Raw genomic sequence first — 14,334 nt, 5'->3', positions numbered from 1 at the left:
TGTAATCTAAAATTCATGTTCAAATATAAGAAATGTATATAAAACACTGACATTTTTTTTTTTAATGATTTTGGGAAGTTTTGCAGTTTCCCAAAAACCCTTTCTCTTAATCCTCACCCCTCTGCTGTACTGTTAGGTAAGAAGCGAGCTTGGGTCTCGGATGAAAAAGAGGCTTACATTGAGATTGAGATCAAGGAGCTCAGCGGTGACAAAATCATTGTTGAGACTAAAGATGGGAGGGTAAGTGTTCGTCCCTCTATAGAAACTATTGGCACTTCATCTTAACAGTTCAACATATGTACAAGATCACCTCTTCATGTCTGCCTGCCCATCACTGTAGACCCTGACAGTGAAGGACTGTGACATCCAGCAGATGAATCCTCCTAAGTATGACATGATCGAAGACATGGCCATGCTGACACATCTCAATGAGGCCTCCGTGCTTTACAACCTGCGCCGACGCTACGCTGCCTGGATGATCTATGTGAGTATCCCATTATGGAGAGATTCCCTTCTCCCATGTTTCCTTAACAGACACGATTATTGACATTAGATTACACAGTTCAACTGTGAGTATCAGGATGGTTTTAGGTATGGGGCATCACTCAGAGTTCAGCCCTCCTGTTTCCTCAGACCTACTCCGGCCTCTTCTGTGTGACGGTGAATCCGTACAAATGGCTGCCTGTCTACACAGCTCCTGTGGTCGCTGCTTACAAAGGCAAGCGGCGCTCTGAGGCCCCGCCACACATCTACTCCATCGCAGACAATACCTACAATGACATGCTGCGCAGTGAGTGCACACACACAATTAATAACAATGTACAGTAGACACAAGCACACAAAATATGAACATATATTTATTTTGTCTTCTACAGATCGGGAGAACCAGTCCATGCTCATCACGTAAGTAGCAACGGCTTCAAATTAACATATTTTTTGTCTTGTTTCAGAAACACAGCTTGTAGCAGCCATGTAACATACATAGACTATATATAAAAGGGTAGGCTCTCCAAACACAACCACTTTAAAGATTTTATATTTTTGCTCCAACTTTTTGACTCTGACTGGAATTTGTTCTTCAATTTTTTTTTAAATCTTTTTTTCTCTATTGTAACATACAGTGTACTTTTATGTTTTGTGACCAGTTTTTACTGTATCTGTTCTATGTACACTTTGTTATTTTTTACACTCCTATAGCGGAGAATCCGGTGCTGGCAAAACTGTCAACACGAAACGTGTCATTCAGTATTTTGCCATTGTAGCAGCTCTTGGGGAAACACCTGCCAAAAAAGGAGTAAGGCTGATGTGGCAACCCATATTTTTCTTTCCCACCTCCCGTTTTCAAGCTTTTTCTTTTTTGCTGTTTTTTCTTTTTCTTTTTTCATTTTTTCTTTTTTTTGCTCCCAGGAATCCTTCAGTGTATTCCCTTAAACCATATCCATACATTTTCCTCACTGTCAAAATGGTGAATGTGAGAAGTGATTACATTCATGTCTGAGTCTTTACCCTCGTGTGTTGTGTGGCCATTTCCAGCCGCTCCACTCTGCTTTCTTATTGGTTTTTAATGTTTTTTTCCCTTTTCCTCTCCCAATGTCCTTTTTATGACTCAAAATTGTAATTTTCCATCATTTTTCCCTATGCATTGATTTTAGCCTTTTGACTTTTCTTTGTTGTTTGATGCCCATTTTTCCTCCCCCTTTTCCCTCTTGCGTTCACCACACTTCACATAAAACAAGGTGACCATTGTTTTTGTTTTTTTTTTTTTACCACAGCTTTAACAAGCAGTTTCTAATTTTCCAGCCAGTCATGGTGTTCCCCTTTGATTGTCAAAGCATTATTCCGTCCTGGTTTATATATGATATGAAACCCATACGCTTCTCACCTTCTTTTACAGCAAGGTCCTGCCACTAAAACCGGGGTGAGTTTAACAGCGATCAAACATAAATTGCAAATTGTAAAGAATATTGTGACAAGGCCTAATTTAATTTTTGTCCCCTCCCAGGGGACTCTGGAGGATCAGATCATTGAGGCAAACCCTGCCATGGAGGCGTTTGGTAATGCCAAAACTCTAAGGAATGACAACTCATCCCGATTTGTAAGTACCTGGAAAATTGCTTGTGTCTTCACAACACAATGTAGAGATTAAAACAGGTTGGATATTCTTGGTTGGTTATTCGGATCTTTCTTCTGTAGGGCAAGTTCATCAGGATCCACTTCGGACCCACTGGCAAACTGGCATCGGCTGATATTGATATATGTGAGTAAACAGAAACGTGCTGTCTTTTAACGCCATGCATTTCTCATTGTGTCCAACACAAACACGCTGTCCTTCAGATCTTCTTGAAAAATCCAGAGTAATATTTCAGCAGCCCGGTGAGAGGAGCTACCACATCTACTACCAGATCATGTCGCAGAAGAAACCTGAGCTCTTAGGTCAGTCAGTCCGCTTTACACATTTATCTCGATGTTGATTATCGCTGAAGAACTGCGACATGATGTTGTAAAACTTTTGTTCCAGACATGCTGCTCGTGTCCTCCAACCCGTACGACTACCACTTCTGCTCTCAGGGAGTTACCACTGTGGAGAACCTGGATGATGCACAGGAGCTGATGGCCACTGATGTAAGAGCTTTTGTCTTTTCCGCACTCAGAATAAAGACATGGAGAGAATTTGGCACATTGAGGATATTTTGTTTTGCCCCTCCACAGCATGCCATGGACATCCTGGGCTTCCTCCCCGACGAGAAGTATGGCTGCTATAAAATAGTTGGAGCCATCATGCACTTTGGCAACATGAAATTCAAGCAAAAGCAGCGTGAAGAGCAGGCAGAGGCTGACGGCACCGAAAGTAAGAACCAGCAGTAGAGTTATGACACATTTAGACGAGAATTTGTCTTTCACTCTTTCTTTCTCTGGTGGCCAGGTGCAGACAAGGCCTCATTCCTGATGGGAGTCAGTTCAGCTGACCTCATCAAGGGCCTCCTCCACCCAAGGGTGAAGGTGGGGAACGAGTATGTGGTGAAGGGACAGAATGTGGAACAGGTGAGAAGGTACCACGTCTGCTGTCTGTGTCTTCGTTTAATTGTTTCAGATTACATAATCCGACACCATTCGCACATCAATCAATGTGTATTGTTAAATTATGAGAGGCATTTTACTGAGTTCAGTTTGACCTCTCTCTGCTGGACGACCAGTGTGCTGAAGGCCGATGGCTCCTTAATCCTCAATCTATTGATGCGCTAGAATCTGGTATCTAAGCAACAGAAGCTATCCACATGAATGACAGTTGCATCCCTTCTTGTGTGTATGCTGGTGTATTTGTGTGTGTGGTGCTGAAGGTTACCTATGCCGTCGGCGCACTGGCCAAAGCCACATATGACCGCATGTTCAAATGGCTCGTGGGACGCATCAACCGAACCCTGTACACCTCGCTGCCTCGCCAGTACTTCATAGGAGTCCTGGACATCGCTGGCTTTGAGATCTTTGATGTAAGTTGATCTATGCTGCAATTATCTTTTTAATTATAATCAGTACATTTGTCTTTTTTTTTAATTTTTTTTTTTAGAAAGAAATCTATCACTAGTTTTGCGTTTCCATGGTCACATATTGGATTAATTTCCACAGGTGCTCTGCTAGTATTTCATCCTCTCTCTCACTGTGACTGATTAGCAACACTGCAGGATGAATCTCTTTAACATATCCTCATAGTTTTCATGCTGTTTACTTCTCGAACGCTCCCTCTGAACACCTGCTCTGTTTTCATCGCAGCTCAACAGCTTCGAGCAGCTGTGCATCAACTTCACAAACGAGAAACTGCAACAGTTTTTCAACCACCATATGTTCATCCTGGAGCAGGAGGAGTACAAGAAAGAGGGCATTGAGTGGACCTTCATCGACTTTGGGCTCGACCTTCAAGCTTGCATTGATCTCATAGAAAAGGTAAACGCAGTTCTGTGGTCTTATTATTACCTATTACTAATTGTTAGGGAGTTTTTATAAAGACTAAGTCGTTTCTTTTCCTGCAGCCGCTGGGCATCATGTCAATCCTCGAAGAGGAGTGCATGTTCCCAAAAGCCACCGACAGCAGCTTTAAAGCCAAGATGTATGATAATCACATTGGCAAGTCGGCTAATTTCCAAAAACCACGTCCGGACAAGAAACGCAAGTACGAGGCTCATTTTGAGCTGGTGCACTACGCAGGAGTGGTAAGTGTGATCTCACCGAAGCGCAATCTTACATTAAATCTTATATGGAATTCATTGAATGTTTATTAATTTCGTTGACACTGCTGGGTTTTTCTTGTTACAGGTACCATACACTATTTTTGGCTGGTTAGATAAAAACAAAGACCCACTGAACGAGACGGTGGCGGCATGTTTCCGAAAGTCCTCAAACAAGCTGCTTGCTTGTTTGTATGAGAATTACATCGGCTCGGGCTCAGGTACAGGAAGTGGGATTCAGAAAGAGGACTATAGAATAAATAATGGATGTTTTAAGGGGGTCAAATTAATTACTCCTCTGGTTCTCTCACAGCATCCGACCCCAAAACTGGTGGCAAGGAAAAGAGGAAGAAGGCCGCCTCATTCCAGACTGTGTCTCAGCTTCACAAGGTGAGACTGACACCAGGGGGCTAGTAAAAAAAAAAAAAAAAAAAAAAAAGAAAGAAGCATGTTAGATATGAAAGTGAATTTATGATGAATAAAAATTGTCAGCACTTTGGATTTTGTGAGAATTTGTGGTCATCAGTGGACAGCCGGGACGGAGGCAGTTAAGACTTGCAGTGATGTTTAGGGCAATGATCACATGAACATCACTTTAAGTCTGTGCTGGCTCCTCTCCCCTTTACATCAAGGATTTCACATGTTAGCAACACAAAATCCTGCACAACAAAATGGTTTATATGACAGTTATGTCCACTGAATGATGTTTTTTTTTTTTTTTTTCTTAATTCACTATTTTTTATTTATCTCGAGTTGTGGTGTTTCTTTCTTCCTGCAGGAAAACCTGAATAAACTGATGACAAACCTGCGCTCCACCCAGCCTCACTTTGTTCGCTGCATCATTCCCAACGAGACCAAGACTCCAGGTAACACCCAGCAAAATCATCACGTATCACCAGGGGCTAAAAAAAACATGGACTGTAGGCTCACGTTTGAAACCCTTTCTGCACAGGAATCATGGATTCATTCCTGGTGCTGCACCAGCTGCGCTGCAACGGTGTGCTGGAGGGCATCAGGATCTGCAGGAAGGGCTTCCCCAACCGCATCCTCTACGCCGAGTTCAAACAGCGGTAAGACAAACGCACACATTGCCATCTGATCACTTTTGGAGTATTATGGCTTTAACATTGACGAACACTCATTTTATTAATTCGTTCAGTTACCGCATCCTGAATCCACATGCCATCCCAGACGATAAGTTTGTGGACAGCAGGAAAGCTGCGGAGAAGCTACTGGCTTCGTTGGATGTCGACCACAACCAGTACAGATTTGGACACACAAAGGTGAGCAGTGGTGGAATGCAACTAAGTACATTTACTCAAACACTGTACCTGCCCAATTTAAAGGTACTTCTATTAGACTACCTTTCATGCCTCTACTGCATGTTACTAGTTGCTTTGTACATAAATACAAAATATATAATGTATTTTTAGAGATTAAATATCCGAGAAAATAAATTAATAAATTAGAACAATTTGTTTAACTATGACATACTACATTAAAACGTTTTGACAGTAATGCATCAGAATGAATTATCCAATAATAGAATACTAGAGGAACAGTCAGGGGCAATTTTATTGAATGACTTTCTATGTTTAACAGTTTAAATACATTTAGCCGATACACTTCTGTAGTTATGTTTAAGTACAATTTTAAATGCAAGCCTTTTGTTTGTCATGAATTATATTTATTTATTTTTGTGGAATTTCTACCTCTTAAAATTGTGCAGGTGTGTGGCAAAATAATATTTCAGCATGCCATATAATTTACACATTGTTTTGTATTTACTTTAATAATTACATTATTATCCATACAAAAAAAATCTCAGTGATCCATATTGTGTCTGTGATTTCATTAATTTGTGATATGTTTTTATTTAAAAAGGAAAATGAACTGCCGATTTATTGTTTGTTACTTTTCTTTTCGGCTTCACGAAGGTGTTCTTCAAAGCGGGGCTGCTGGGTCACCTCGAGGAGCTGAGGGACGAGCGCCTGGCCAAAGCCCTGACGCTGCTGCAGGCTGTGTCTCGTGGCAAAATCATGAGGATGGAACTGCACAACATGATGAGTAAAAGGTAAAAAAAAAAAAAAACAGACTGAAGTGACTTTAACGTTTGTCGACAGTCAGTGTTTTCATAGCGACGAAAGGATATCAAAAGTATTCTTGGGCACAGGAAAGTCTTTGAGCTCTACTTCAGAGGAAGGTGAAGACGCCAGTACAATCGAATGAAAGAGCTCCGACACCAGTTGCTCCTCTGAACAGGTTTAATAACAACACGCTCAGCCGCGAGCCTTCTTGTGACACACTATACCTTAGGGTTCACTCCCTTGCTTAATTATGTGTGGCATGCAAGGGCACTGTTATCAGCGTGTGTGAGGCGTGTGCTTGTCCATCTATGGTTATCAGGCATGTGTGGCCCTGCTGTTAATAAGGGCCCCCATCTCTCTCTTTCTCTCTTTTTCTCTCTCTCTTTCTCTCCCTCTCCCTCTCTCTCTTTTTCTCTCCCTCTCCCTCTCTCTCTCTGGCCATTCTCTCCCTCCACTCACTCTGAATTAAACAATGTGGACGGTGTCCTCAGAGTCAGGTGGCAACATGTGTCAAGTGGCAGCTGCTCGGGCCCTCCCTAAAAATACAACCCCCGGCCCCCTCCCTGGATGCCCGATGGCCCCTGGCCCCTTTTGTCCACGGCGCCTGTACTTCTAAGTGAGTGCATTGATGGGATATGTGGCGGGTGACAGAGGACAGAGGGATTTAGTTTCTAAATAAACACAAACGCTCACCTTTGAGAGGCAGCCGGCATGGAGTCATGTCAAAAATGCAATCAGCCCCATCACCCACCCTCTTTCAGTCACCTCCCACCCCGGCGTGTGCACGCTCGCCTCTAAACACTGACGGGAAGACCTTGACCAATCTGCTCTGGGTCCATATTTAGGGCTGTGAGACACCATCCTGCTGAGACTAAATCAATCTAGTAACCCTGTTTGCCAACCGTCATGAAACATCAAAGCAGCACTAGGTGTATGATTTCATGTGGCATCCCTCTGTGTATGATTAGATACAAGGGAGTGGGTAGTGGCAGGATTAGTGCCAAAAATCAAGCTCCAAGGAGAAGTCACCAAATAAATAAACGGGGAAGTCCGGGATAAATCTTGACCTACTTGCTCTGAACTTCACTGGTTTGAAGTTTAAAGCTTTGACACGATCTTCAACAGAATGCAAATTTCAACATGATTAGTGGATGTCGTTACAATATCTACTCACTAGGATTTGGTCAAGTTTGAATTTGTAACACTATTAGCTATTTTAAAATTTTTTCAATACCTTTACAGTGGTCCTTGAAAGTTTGTGAACCTTTTGCTATTTTTCTATATATGTGCACAAGTATGACCTAAAACATCGTTTCAGTTATTGCTGTACAAGAGGGTCACACCAGTTACTGAAAACACACACTTCACATTCTTTTGCCACACACAGACATGTAACATTGGATCATTTCCCTCAATAAATAAATAGCCAAGTATAATATTTTTATCACATTTGTTTAATTAGTCCCTTTTTATCTACTTTTTTAGGACTTCTGTCATAATTATGCAGAAATATAGCATATTTTAACAGGTTTATCAATTTCAAGCACCACTGTCGCTCACTATTTTATTGAACTATTACTTTTTTTCCAACTGTTGATCCGCTAGCTATCTTAATGATTTATTTAATACCTTTAGCTAGTTCAAATGTATCATTAGAAGTGTAGATTCTTTCCAGCAATCTATTTTGTGCCACTTATAATCTCTGTCTCATTTGTTAACTACTTTTCAAGCACTCTCAATCCTAAAATGTGGATGTACTGCAGCCGACTCAATAAGTGGATATATATTTGTAAATCAAATACATTGAATCAAATTAGTTTAGCTACTCAACAGTCTTTTCACATGACTTCTGGTAACTGCAGAGGTAACTGGAGTCCAAGTATCCCTCACTGGCTGGGACTGGTCTCTAGAACATTTTAGATATGTTTTTAATCTGACAAGAACAATATTTAGATCTTCCATTCTCTCTTTTTATTTCATTGTTCTCAGGGAGGCTCTGATGATCATCCAGTGGAACATCAGGGCCTTTAACGCTGTCAAGCACTGGCCCTGGATGAAGCTCTTCTTCAAACTAAAGCCTCTACTGAGGAGCGCTGCTACCGAGAAAGAGCTGGCTTCTCTAAAGGAGGAGCTGGCAAAGCTGAAGGAGGCTCTGGAAAAATCTGAGGTCAAGCGAAAAGAGCTGGAGGAGCGTCAGGTCAGCCTGATCCAAGAGAAGAATGACCTCTCTCTCCAGCTGCAAGCAGTACGTGTTACTCCGGATGTACAGTATTCACACATTCAGCCTTTACAGATACTGTAGCAGAGCTCTGATGCACTGAACACATCACTCGTCATCTCCCGTAGGAGCAGGACAATCTGGCAGATGCTGAGGACCGCTGTGACCTGCTCATCAAAACTAAGATCCAGCTGGAGGCCAAAGTCAAGGAAATCATGGAGAGGCTGGAGGACGAGGAGGAGATGAGCGCCAATGTGCTCGCTAAGAAGCGCAAGCTGGAAGACGAGTGTGCCGAACTGAAGAAAGACATCGATGATCTGGAGATCACCCTGGCCAAGATTGAAAAGGAGAAACATGCCACTGAGAACAAGGTGAGCTAACTGGAAAAGGAGAGCAGTAAGTTTCCTTCAGAGGGTGCTAAGAGGTCACAGAAAGACCAACAGCAAAATTCAATGGATTTTTTTACGTGCTGGGAAAAAGAAAGAAATAGACGTGTTCTTTTTTTCCGTCATTGCCCGAGCGTTAAATTGATTTCCACCCTTCTTGTTTGCAGGTGAAAAACCTGATTGAGGAAATGGCTGCTCTGGATGAAACCATACTGAAGCTGACCAAGGAGAAGAAGGCTCTTCAGGAGGCTCACCAGCAGACTCTGGATGACCTACAGGCAGAGGAAGACAAAGTCAACACTCTGACCAAAGCCAAGGCCAAGCTGGAACAACAAGTAGATGATGTAAGTTTGACATTAATCAGAGGAAAATAATGTACTGTAACGTCATTTAGTCTATGGTTGTTGAAACATTATATAAATAACTGGTAACACTCTCCAATGTTCCTGCGATGAATCAGCTGGAGGGCTCTTTGGAACAAGAGAAAAAGCTGCGTATGGACTTGGAACGGGTCAAACGTAAGCTGGAGGGAGATCTGAAACTCTCCTTGGAGTCGGTAATGGACCTGGAGAACGACAAGCACCAACTTGAAGAAAAGCTGAAAAAGTGAGAGTTTTGTCATATATTTACAGATAAACATAATGTTTCCTTTAAAATGATTGAAAAGTGATCATTAAAAATGATTACCAAATATTTTCTTCCAGGAAAGACTTTGAAATGAATGAGATGAGCTCAAGGATCGAAGACGAGCAAGCCTTGGTCAATCAGCTTCAGAAGAAGATAAAGGAGCTGCAGGTGAAATAGTCTCTAAACCACGAATGGAGCAATTATGAACCATCGTGACAAAATAACTGACTCTTGCTGTCCTCCAGGCTCGTACAGAGGAGCTGGAGGAGGAGCTGGAGGCCGACAGGGCCTGCAGAGCTAAAGCGGAGAAGCAGCGTGGTGATGTGTCTCGTGAGCTGGAGGAACTGAGCGAGCGCCTGGAGGAGGCCGGCGGGGCCACTTCAGCCCAGATTGAGATCAACAAGAAGAGAGAGGCAGATTTTTTGAAGCTCCGGCGAGACCTGGAGGAAGCCATGCTGCACCATGAGGTCACGACGGCAGCTTTACGGAAGAAGCACGCCGACAGCGTCGCCGGGCTGAGCGAACAGATCGACAGCCTGCAGAGAGTCAAGCAGAAGCTGGAGAAGGAGCTGAGCGAGGCCAAGATGGAGGCTGACGACCTGGCCTCCACTGTGGAGCTGCTCTCCAAGGGAAAGGTAGGTAGATCAATAAGAAACACGCCGAGAGACTTAAAGTAGTAACGGACCAAACTAGATCAGTGCCTCAAAAGATTTAAGTTTCCATCTTGTCTGCAGGCCACTTTGGAGAAAATGTGTCGTCTCTACGAAGATCAAATGAGCGAGGCTAAAGCCAAGGTGGAGGAGCTCCAGAGGCAGCTCAATGAAACCAACACACACGGGGCCCGCGCTCGGGCCGAGAGCGGTAAGGGACTTTAATTGAATCAGAAATCTTGCACAGATTTCACAGAATTGTAAGAACCGCATAGACCTGCTTTGCCTCCTCGTCCACTTGTAGCCGAGCTGGCCAGGAAGCTCGAAGAGCGGGAAGCCATGGTGTCCCAGCTGCAGCGCACCAAGAACTCCTTCAGCCAGAATGTGGAGGAGCTGAAGAAACAGCTCGAGGAGGAGACTAAGGTCAGCTACATAACAATGCACCAGATGCTCAGTCAGCAGATAATCAGAGCTCCTCCAGCTGAACGAACTGCTCTCTACCACCATGACTGATCTCTTCAGGCCAAGAACGCCCTGGCCCATGCGCTGCAGTCGTCTCGACACGACTGCGACCTTCTGAGAGAGCAGTACGATGAAGAGCAGGAAGCCAAAGCGGAGCTGCAGAGAGCTCTGTCCAAGGCCAACGCTGAGGTGGCTCAGTGGAGGACCAAGTATGAAACGGACGCCATCCAGAGAACCGAGGAGCTGGAGGAAGCCAAGTGAGTGAGATGTGTTTAACTTACAGAATCAAATGATGCAGAATAATTATTTGGAGGAATGACTTGTCAAATTTGTTTGATTCTGATCAGGAAGAAGTTGGTGACGCGTCTGCAGGAGGCCGAAGAGACGGTCGAAGCTTCCAATGCCAAGTGCTCCTCCCTGGAGAAGACGAAGCATCGGCTCCAGACGGAGATCGAGGACCTGGTCATTGATGTGGAGCGGGCCAATGCTGCAGCTGCTGCCCTGGACAAAAAGCAACGAAACTTTGACAAGGTGAAGGAGCCTACATGTAGAAAAGTCATGTGTTCCTGATGGCAGCTACTACAGAGGATTGTTTTTGCTTTCTTTAGGTGCTATTTAAGTGATTACCAATGAAGTGTAGGATTGGGCACCTGTGCAATTCACTCAGGACTTCCAGTTTCAGTCTACTCGAGAGGCTCGGCTATTCAAAAGCTGAAAATAAGTTTCGCTGTCTCCTCCAGGTGCTGGCTGAGTGGAGGCAGAAGTACGAAGAGTGCCAGTCTGAGCTGGAGACGTCTCAAAGAGAGTCTCGAGGCCTGAGCACAGAGCTCTTCAAACTGAAGAACTCCTACGAGGAGGCCCTGGATCATCTGGAGACCATCAAGAGGGAGAACAAGAACCTCCAAGGTACAGCTGTTGGATGGTTACATTAAATGGAACGCTGCTTTTCCCTTGATGAACTGTGAAATGAATCCCTTCTCTATCTCTGCTCCTTCAGAGGAGATTGCTGACCTCTCGGATCAAATCAGCCAGGGAACGAAGACCATTCACGAGCTGGAGAAGATGAAGAAGGGCCTGGACATTGAGAAAAGTGAGATTCACGCTGCACTAGAGGAAGCTGAAGTAAGCAGTTTGCTGCGTTTTCTCACTCCCTGCTTTGTGTGGTCAGTGGTGACTGAGGACAATCACGTTGAATCTGTCTGTCTCAGGGCACTCTGGAATATGAGGAGAGCAGAAGTCTCAGAATCCAGATGGAGCTTAACCAGATCAAAGCCGATGTAGACAGGAAGCTGGCAGAGAAGGATGAGGAGATCGACAACCTTCGGTGAGTTTTATAGAAAATTGTGTCCCAATAACTGCATCACATACATCATCGCTATCCTGCTAAAACGTCTATTCAAAACCTCATCAACTTCTCCAGCCGGAACCACCAGAGAACACTGGAGTCCGTGCAGGCCACTTTGGATGCAGAGGCCAAGTCTCGCAACGAGGCAGTGCGCCTGAGGAAGAAGATGGAAGGCGACCTGAATGAGATGGAGGTGCAGCTGAACCGTGCCAACAGGCAGGCCTCGGAGTCCCAGAAACTCCTGAGAAACCTTCAGGTCCAGATCAAGGTGAGTCCGGACCGCAGCCGGCCGGTGAGCTCACCTGAGGCGCACGTGCATCAGCTCAGTAGAATCTCCTACCTGAACTTGATCTGTGACTCCAGGACATTCAGCTCGAGCTGGATGGGACGATCCACCAGAATGAAGAGCTGAAGGAGCAGGTGGCTGTGACGGAGCGCCGGAACAACCTGCTCGCAGCTGAGGTGGAGGAGCTCAGGGCCCTGCTGGAGCAGAACGACCGTGCACGCAAGCTGGCGGAGCACGAGCTGCTCGAGGCCACCGAAAGAGTCAACCTGTTGCACTCCCAGGTGGGAAGACGAAACCTAACCTACTTTCAGTCGATGGGAATTCAAAATGTAATGGAAATTGTATTTACTCTTGTTTCAACCGCTCTGATTATCGGTGCGTGGTTCCATGCTAGTAGTTTTAGAAATGAAAGAATCCAAGATAAACTGACAGTCAAATCTCAGAAGGAGTTCTAAGGTGACTCTGTGTCTCCAGAACACCGGGCTGATCAACCAGAAGAAGAAGCTTGAGAGTGATCTGTCCATGCTGTCGAATGAGGTGGATGATGCTGTGCAGGAGTGCCACAACGCAGAGGAGAAGGCCAAAAAGGCCATCACTGATGTAAGATCCTCAATAAACAAAATATAAAAGGGCAAGAGTTCGAAACATCAAGTTACTAGACACTTTATCTACCTGTTTAAACCACAAGATGCCTCAAAATGAGTTCTGCCTGGTTCCAGTCCACTTAGAGATTCGTTAATGCTGATTCAGAACAGATTCTTTTGTATTTTTAGGCAGCCATGATGGCAGAGGAGTTGATGAAGGAGCAGGACACCAGCGCACATCTTGAGAGGATGAAGAAGAACATGGAGCAGACCATAAAGGACCTGCAGATGCGTCTGGACGAGGCCGAGCAGATCGCCCTCAAGGGCGGCAAGAAGCAAGTCCAGAAGCTGGAGGCCAGAGTAAGAACCGAGACTGATTCTACCAACTGTTTATATCGTCCCTTCTCCACCTGCTGCTCCTCGTTTTAGAACTACGTTTGCTATTTGCACTGAGCAGACTGATCATGTACGTTTCTCACTGCCAGGTCAAAGACCTGGAAAATGAAATGGAATCTGAGCAAAAGAAGAGCCAGGAGTATCAGAAGGTGGTACGCAAGTATGAGAGGAGAATCAAAGAGCTCTCCTACCAGGTAAAAACCCCCCATTGTGTTTGCACATAGAGCATACCGGGGTGTGCAACCGGAGACTTGGATAAGAGTTCCCTGTGCTGTGTGCGCAGGCTGAGGAAGACAAGAAGAACCTGGTCCGCCTGCAGGACCTCATCGACAAGCTGCAGGCCAAAGTGAAGAGTTACAAGAGGCAGGCTGACGAGGCGGTGAGTCCACTCGACTTTATTTAGACTCGGTGTGTTCCCGGTGAAAAGTGATCATCTTACTCATATTCAAGTGATGTAGGATGTATAGGTGGAGTTCTGTAGTGTACAGATCTAAAGAGCCTTCGCAGTCCACATAAACCGCCATCAAACAGATTCTTAAGTTCGCTGAAGAGTTTTGTCTGTGCAGGAGGATCAGGCGAACACCAACCTCTCCAAGTACAGGAAGATCCAGCATGAGCTTGACGACGCAGAGGAGAGGGTGGACATGGCCGAGTCGCAGGTCAACAAGCTCCGGGTCCGCACCCGCGACCACAGCAGCAAGGTTGGTAAACAGTCCACAATGCAATTCATATTAAGAGTAATCTGCAGAACTGAACTGCATGACCTTTGGAAGAGTTTATTAAAATTAGCCAGCAGGCGTCACAGGAGGAACTAAATTTAGAAGAGACGGGATGTAATCCTCCATTAAAGATGGACCCACATAGCCGTCTCATGTGATCTCCAGTGTGGTTATGAGTAATTCTGACACTGTGTATGTTGTTGCTAATAAACATCCTTGTCCCGTGCATTTCAGCTTGCTGAGTGATGTGGTGAGGAAGAAAGCTGCAGTCAGACCCATCAGTCAGCCAGCTGCAACAGCTGTGTGCGACGACGACCAAATAAAGAGTTTTAAACCTTCACATATGACTTGTTT

The 14,334-nt window shown here is 44.7% G+C and overlaps 1 protein-coding gene across 1 annotated transcript; it reads left to right on the top strand.

Moving 5' to 3' along the window:
• Positions 1 to 881: 881 nt before the first annotated feature.
• On the top strand, positions 882 to 14,297 carry myh7ba (myosin, heavy chain 7B, cardiac muscle, beta a). Its single transcript, XM_069713743.1, has 38 exons — positions 882 to 903; positions 1,895 to 1,918; positions 2,003 to 2,095; positions 2,194 to 2,257; positions 2,335 to 2,433; positions 2,519 to 2,622; positions 2,710 to 2,848; positions 2,924 to 3,042; positions 3,339 to 3,488; positions 3,769 to 3,939; positions 4,026 to 4,205; positions 4,309 to 4,441; positions 4,534 to 4,610; positions 4,999 to 5,086; positions 5,173 to 5,290; positions 5,380 to 5,503; positions 6,158 to 6,294; positions 8,297 to 8,552; positions 8,654 to 8,896; positions 9,079 to 9,255; positions 9,372 to 9,517; positions 9,616 to 9,706; positions 9,784 to 10,173; positions 10,273 to 10,399; positions 10,493 to 10,611; positions 10,711 to 10,907; positions 10,998 to 11,181; positions 11,391 to 11,556; positions 11,648 to 11,772; positions 11,859 to 11,974; positions 12,071 to 12,263; positions 12,359 to 12,562; positions 12,756 to 12,881; positions 13,055 to 13,225; positions 13,351 to 13,455; positions 13,545 to 13,640; positions 13,828 to 13,962; positions 14,215 to 14,297. Exons 3-38 carry the CDS (start codon positions 2,042 to 2,044, stop codon positions 14,224 to 14,226), a joined length of 5,136 nt encoding a protein of 1,711 aa, XP_069569844.1. The 5' UTR covers positions 882 to 903; positions 1,895 to 1,918; positions 2,003 to 2,041; the 3' UTR covers positions 14,227 to 14,297.
• The last annotated feature ends 37 nt before the right edge of the window (positions 14,298 to 14,334 follow it).

Source organism: Brachyistius frenatus, unplaced genomic scaffold, assembly GCF_029030835.1.
Source record: "Brachyistius frenatus isolate BFR_SWC_R1_liver_20210118 unplaced genomic scaffold, ASM2903083v1 Contig_4, whole genome shotgun sequence".
Lineage (NCBI taxonomy): Eukaryota > Metazoa > Chordata > Actinopteri > Embiotocidae > Brachyistius > Brachyistius frenatus.
Note: the sequence above shows the minus strand (reverse complement) of the source record. Positions and strands in the feature narration are given on the sequence as shown.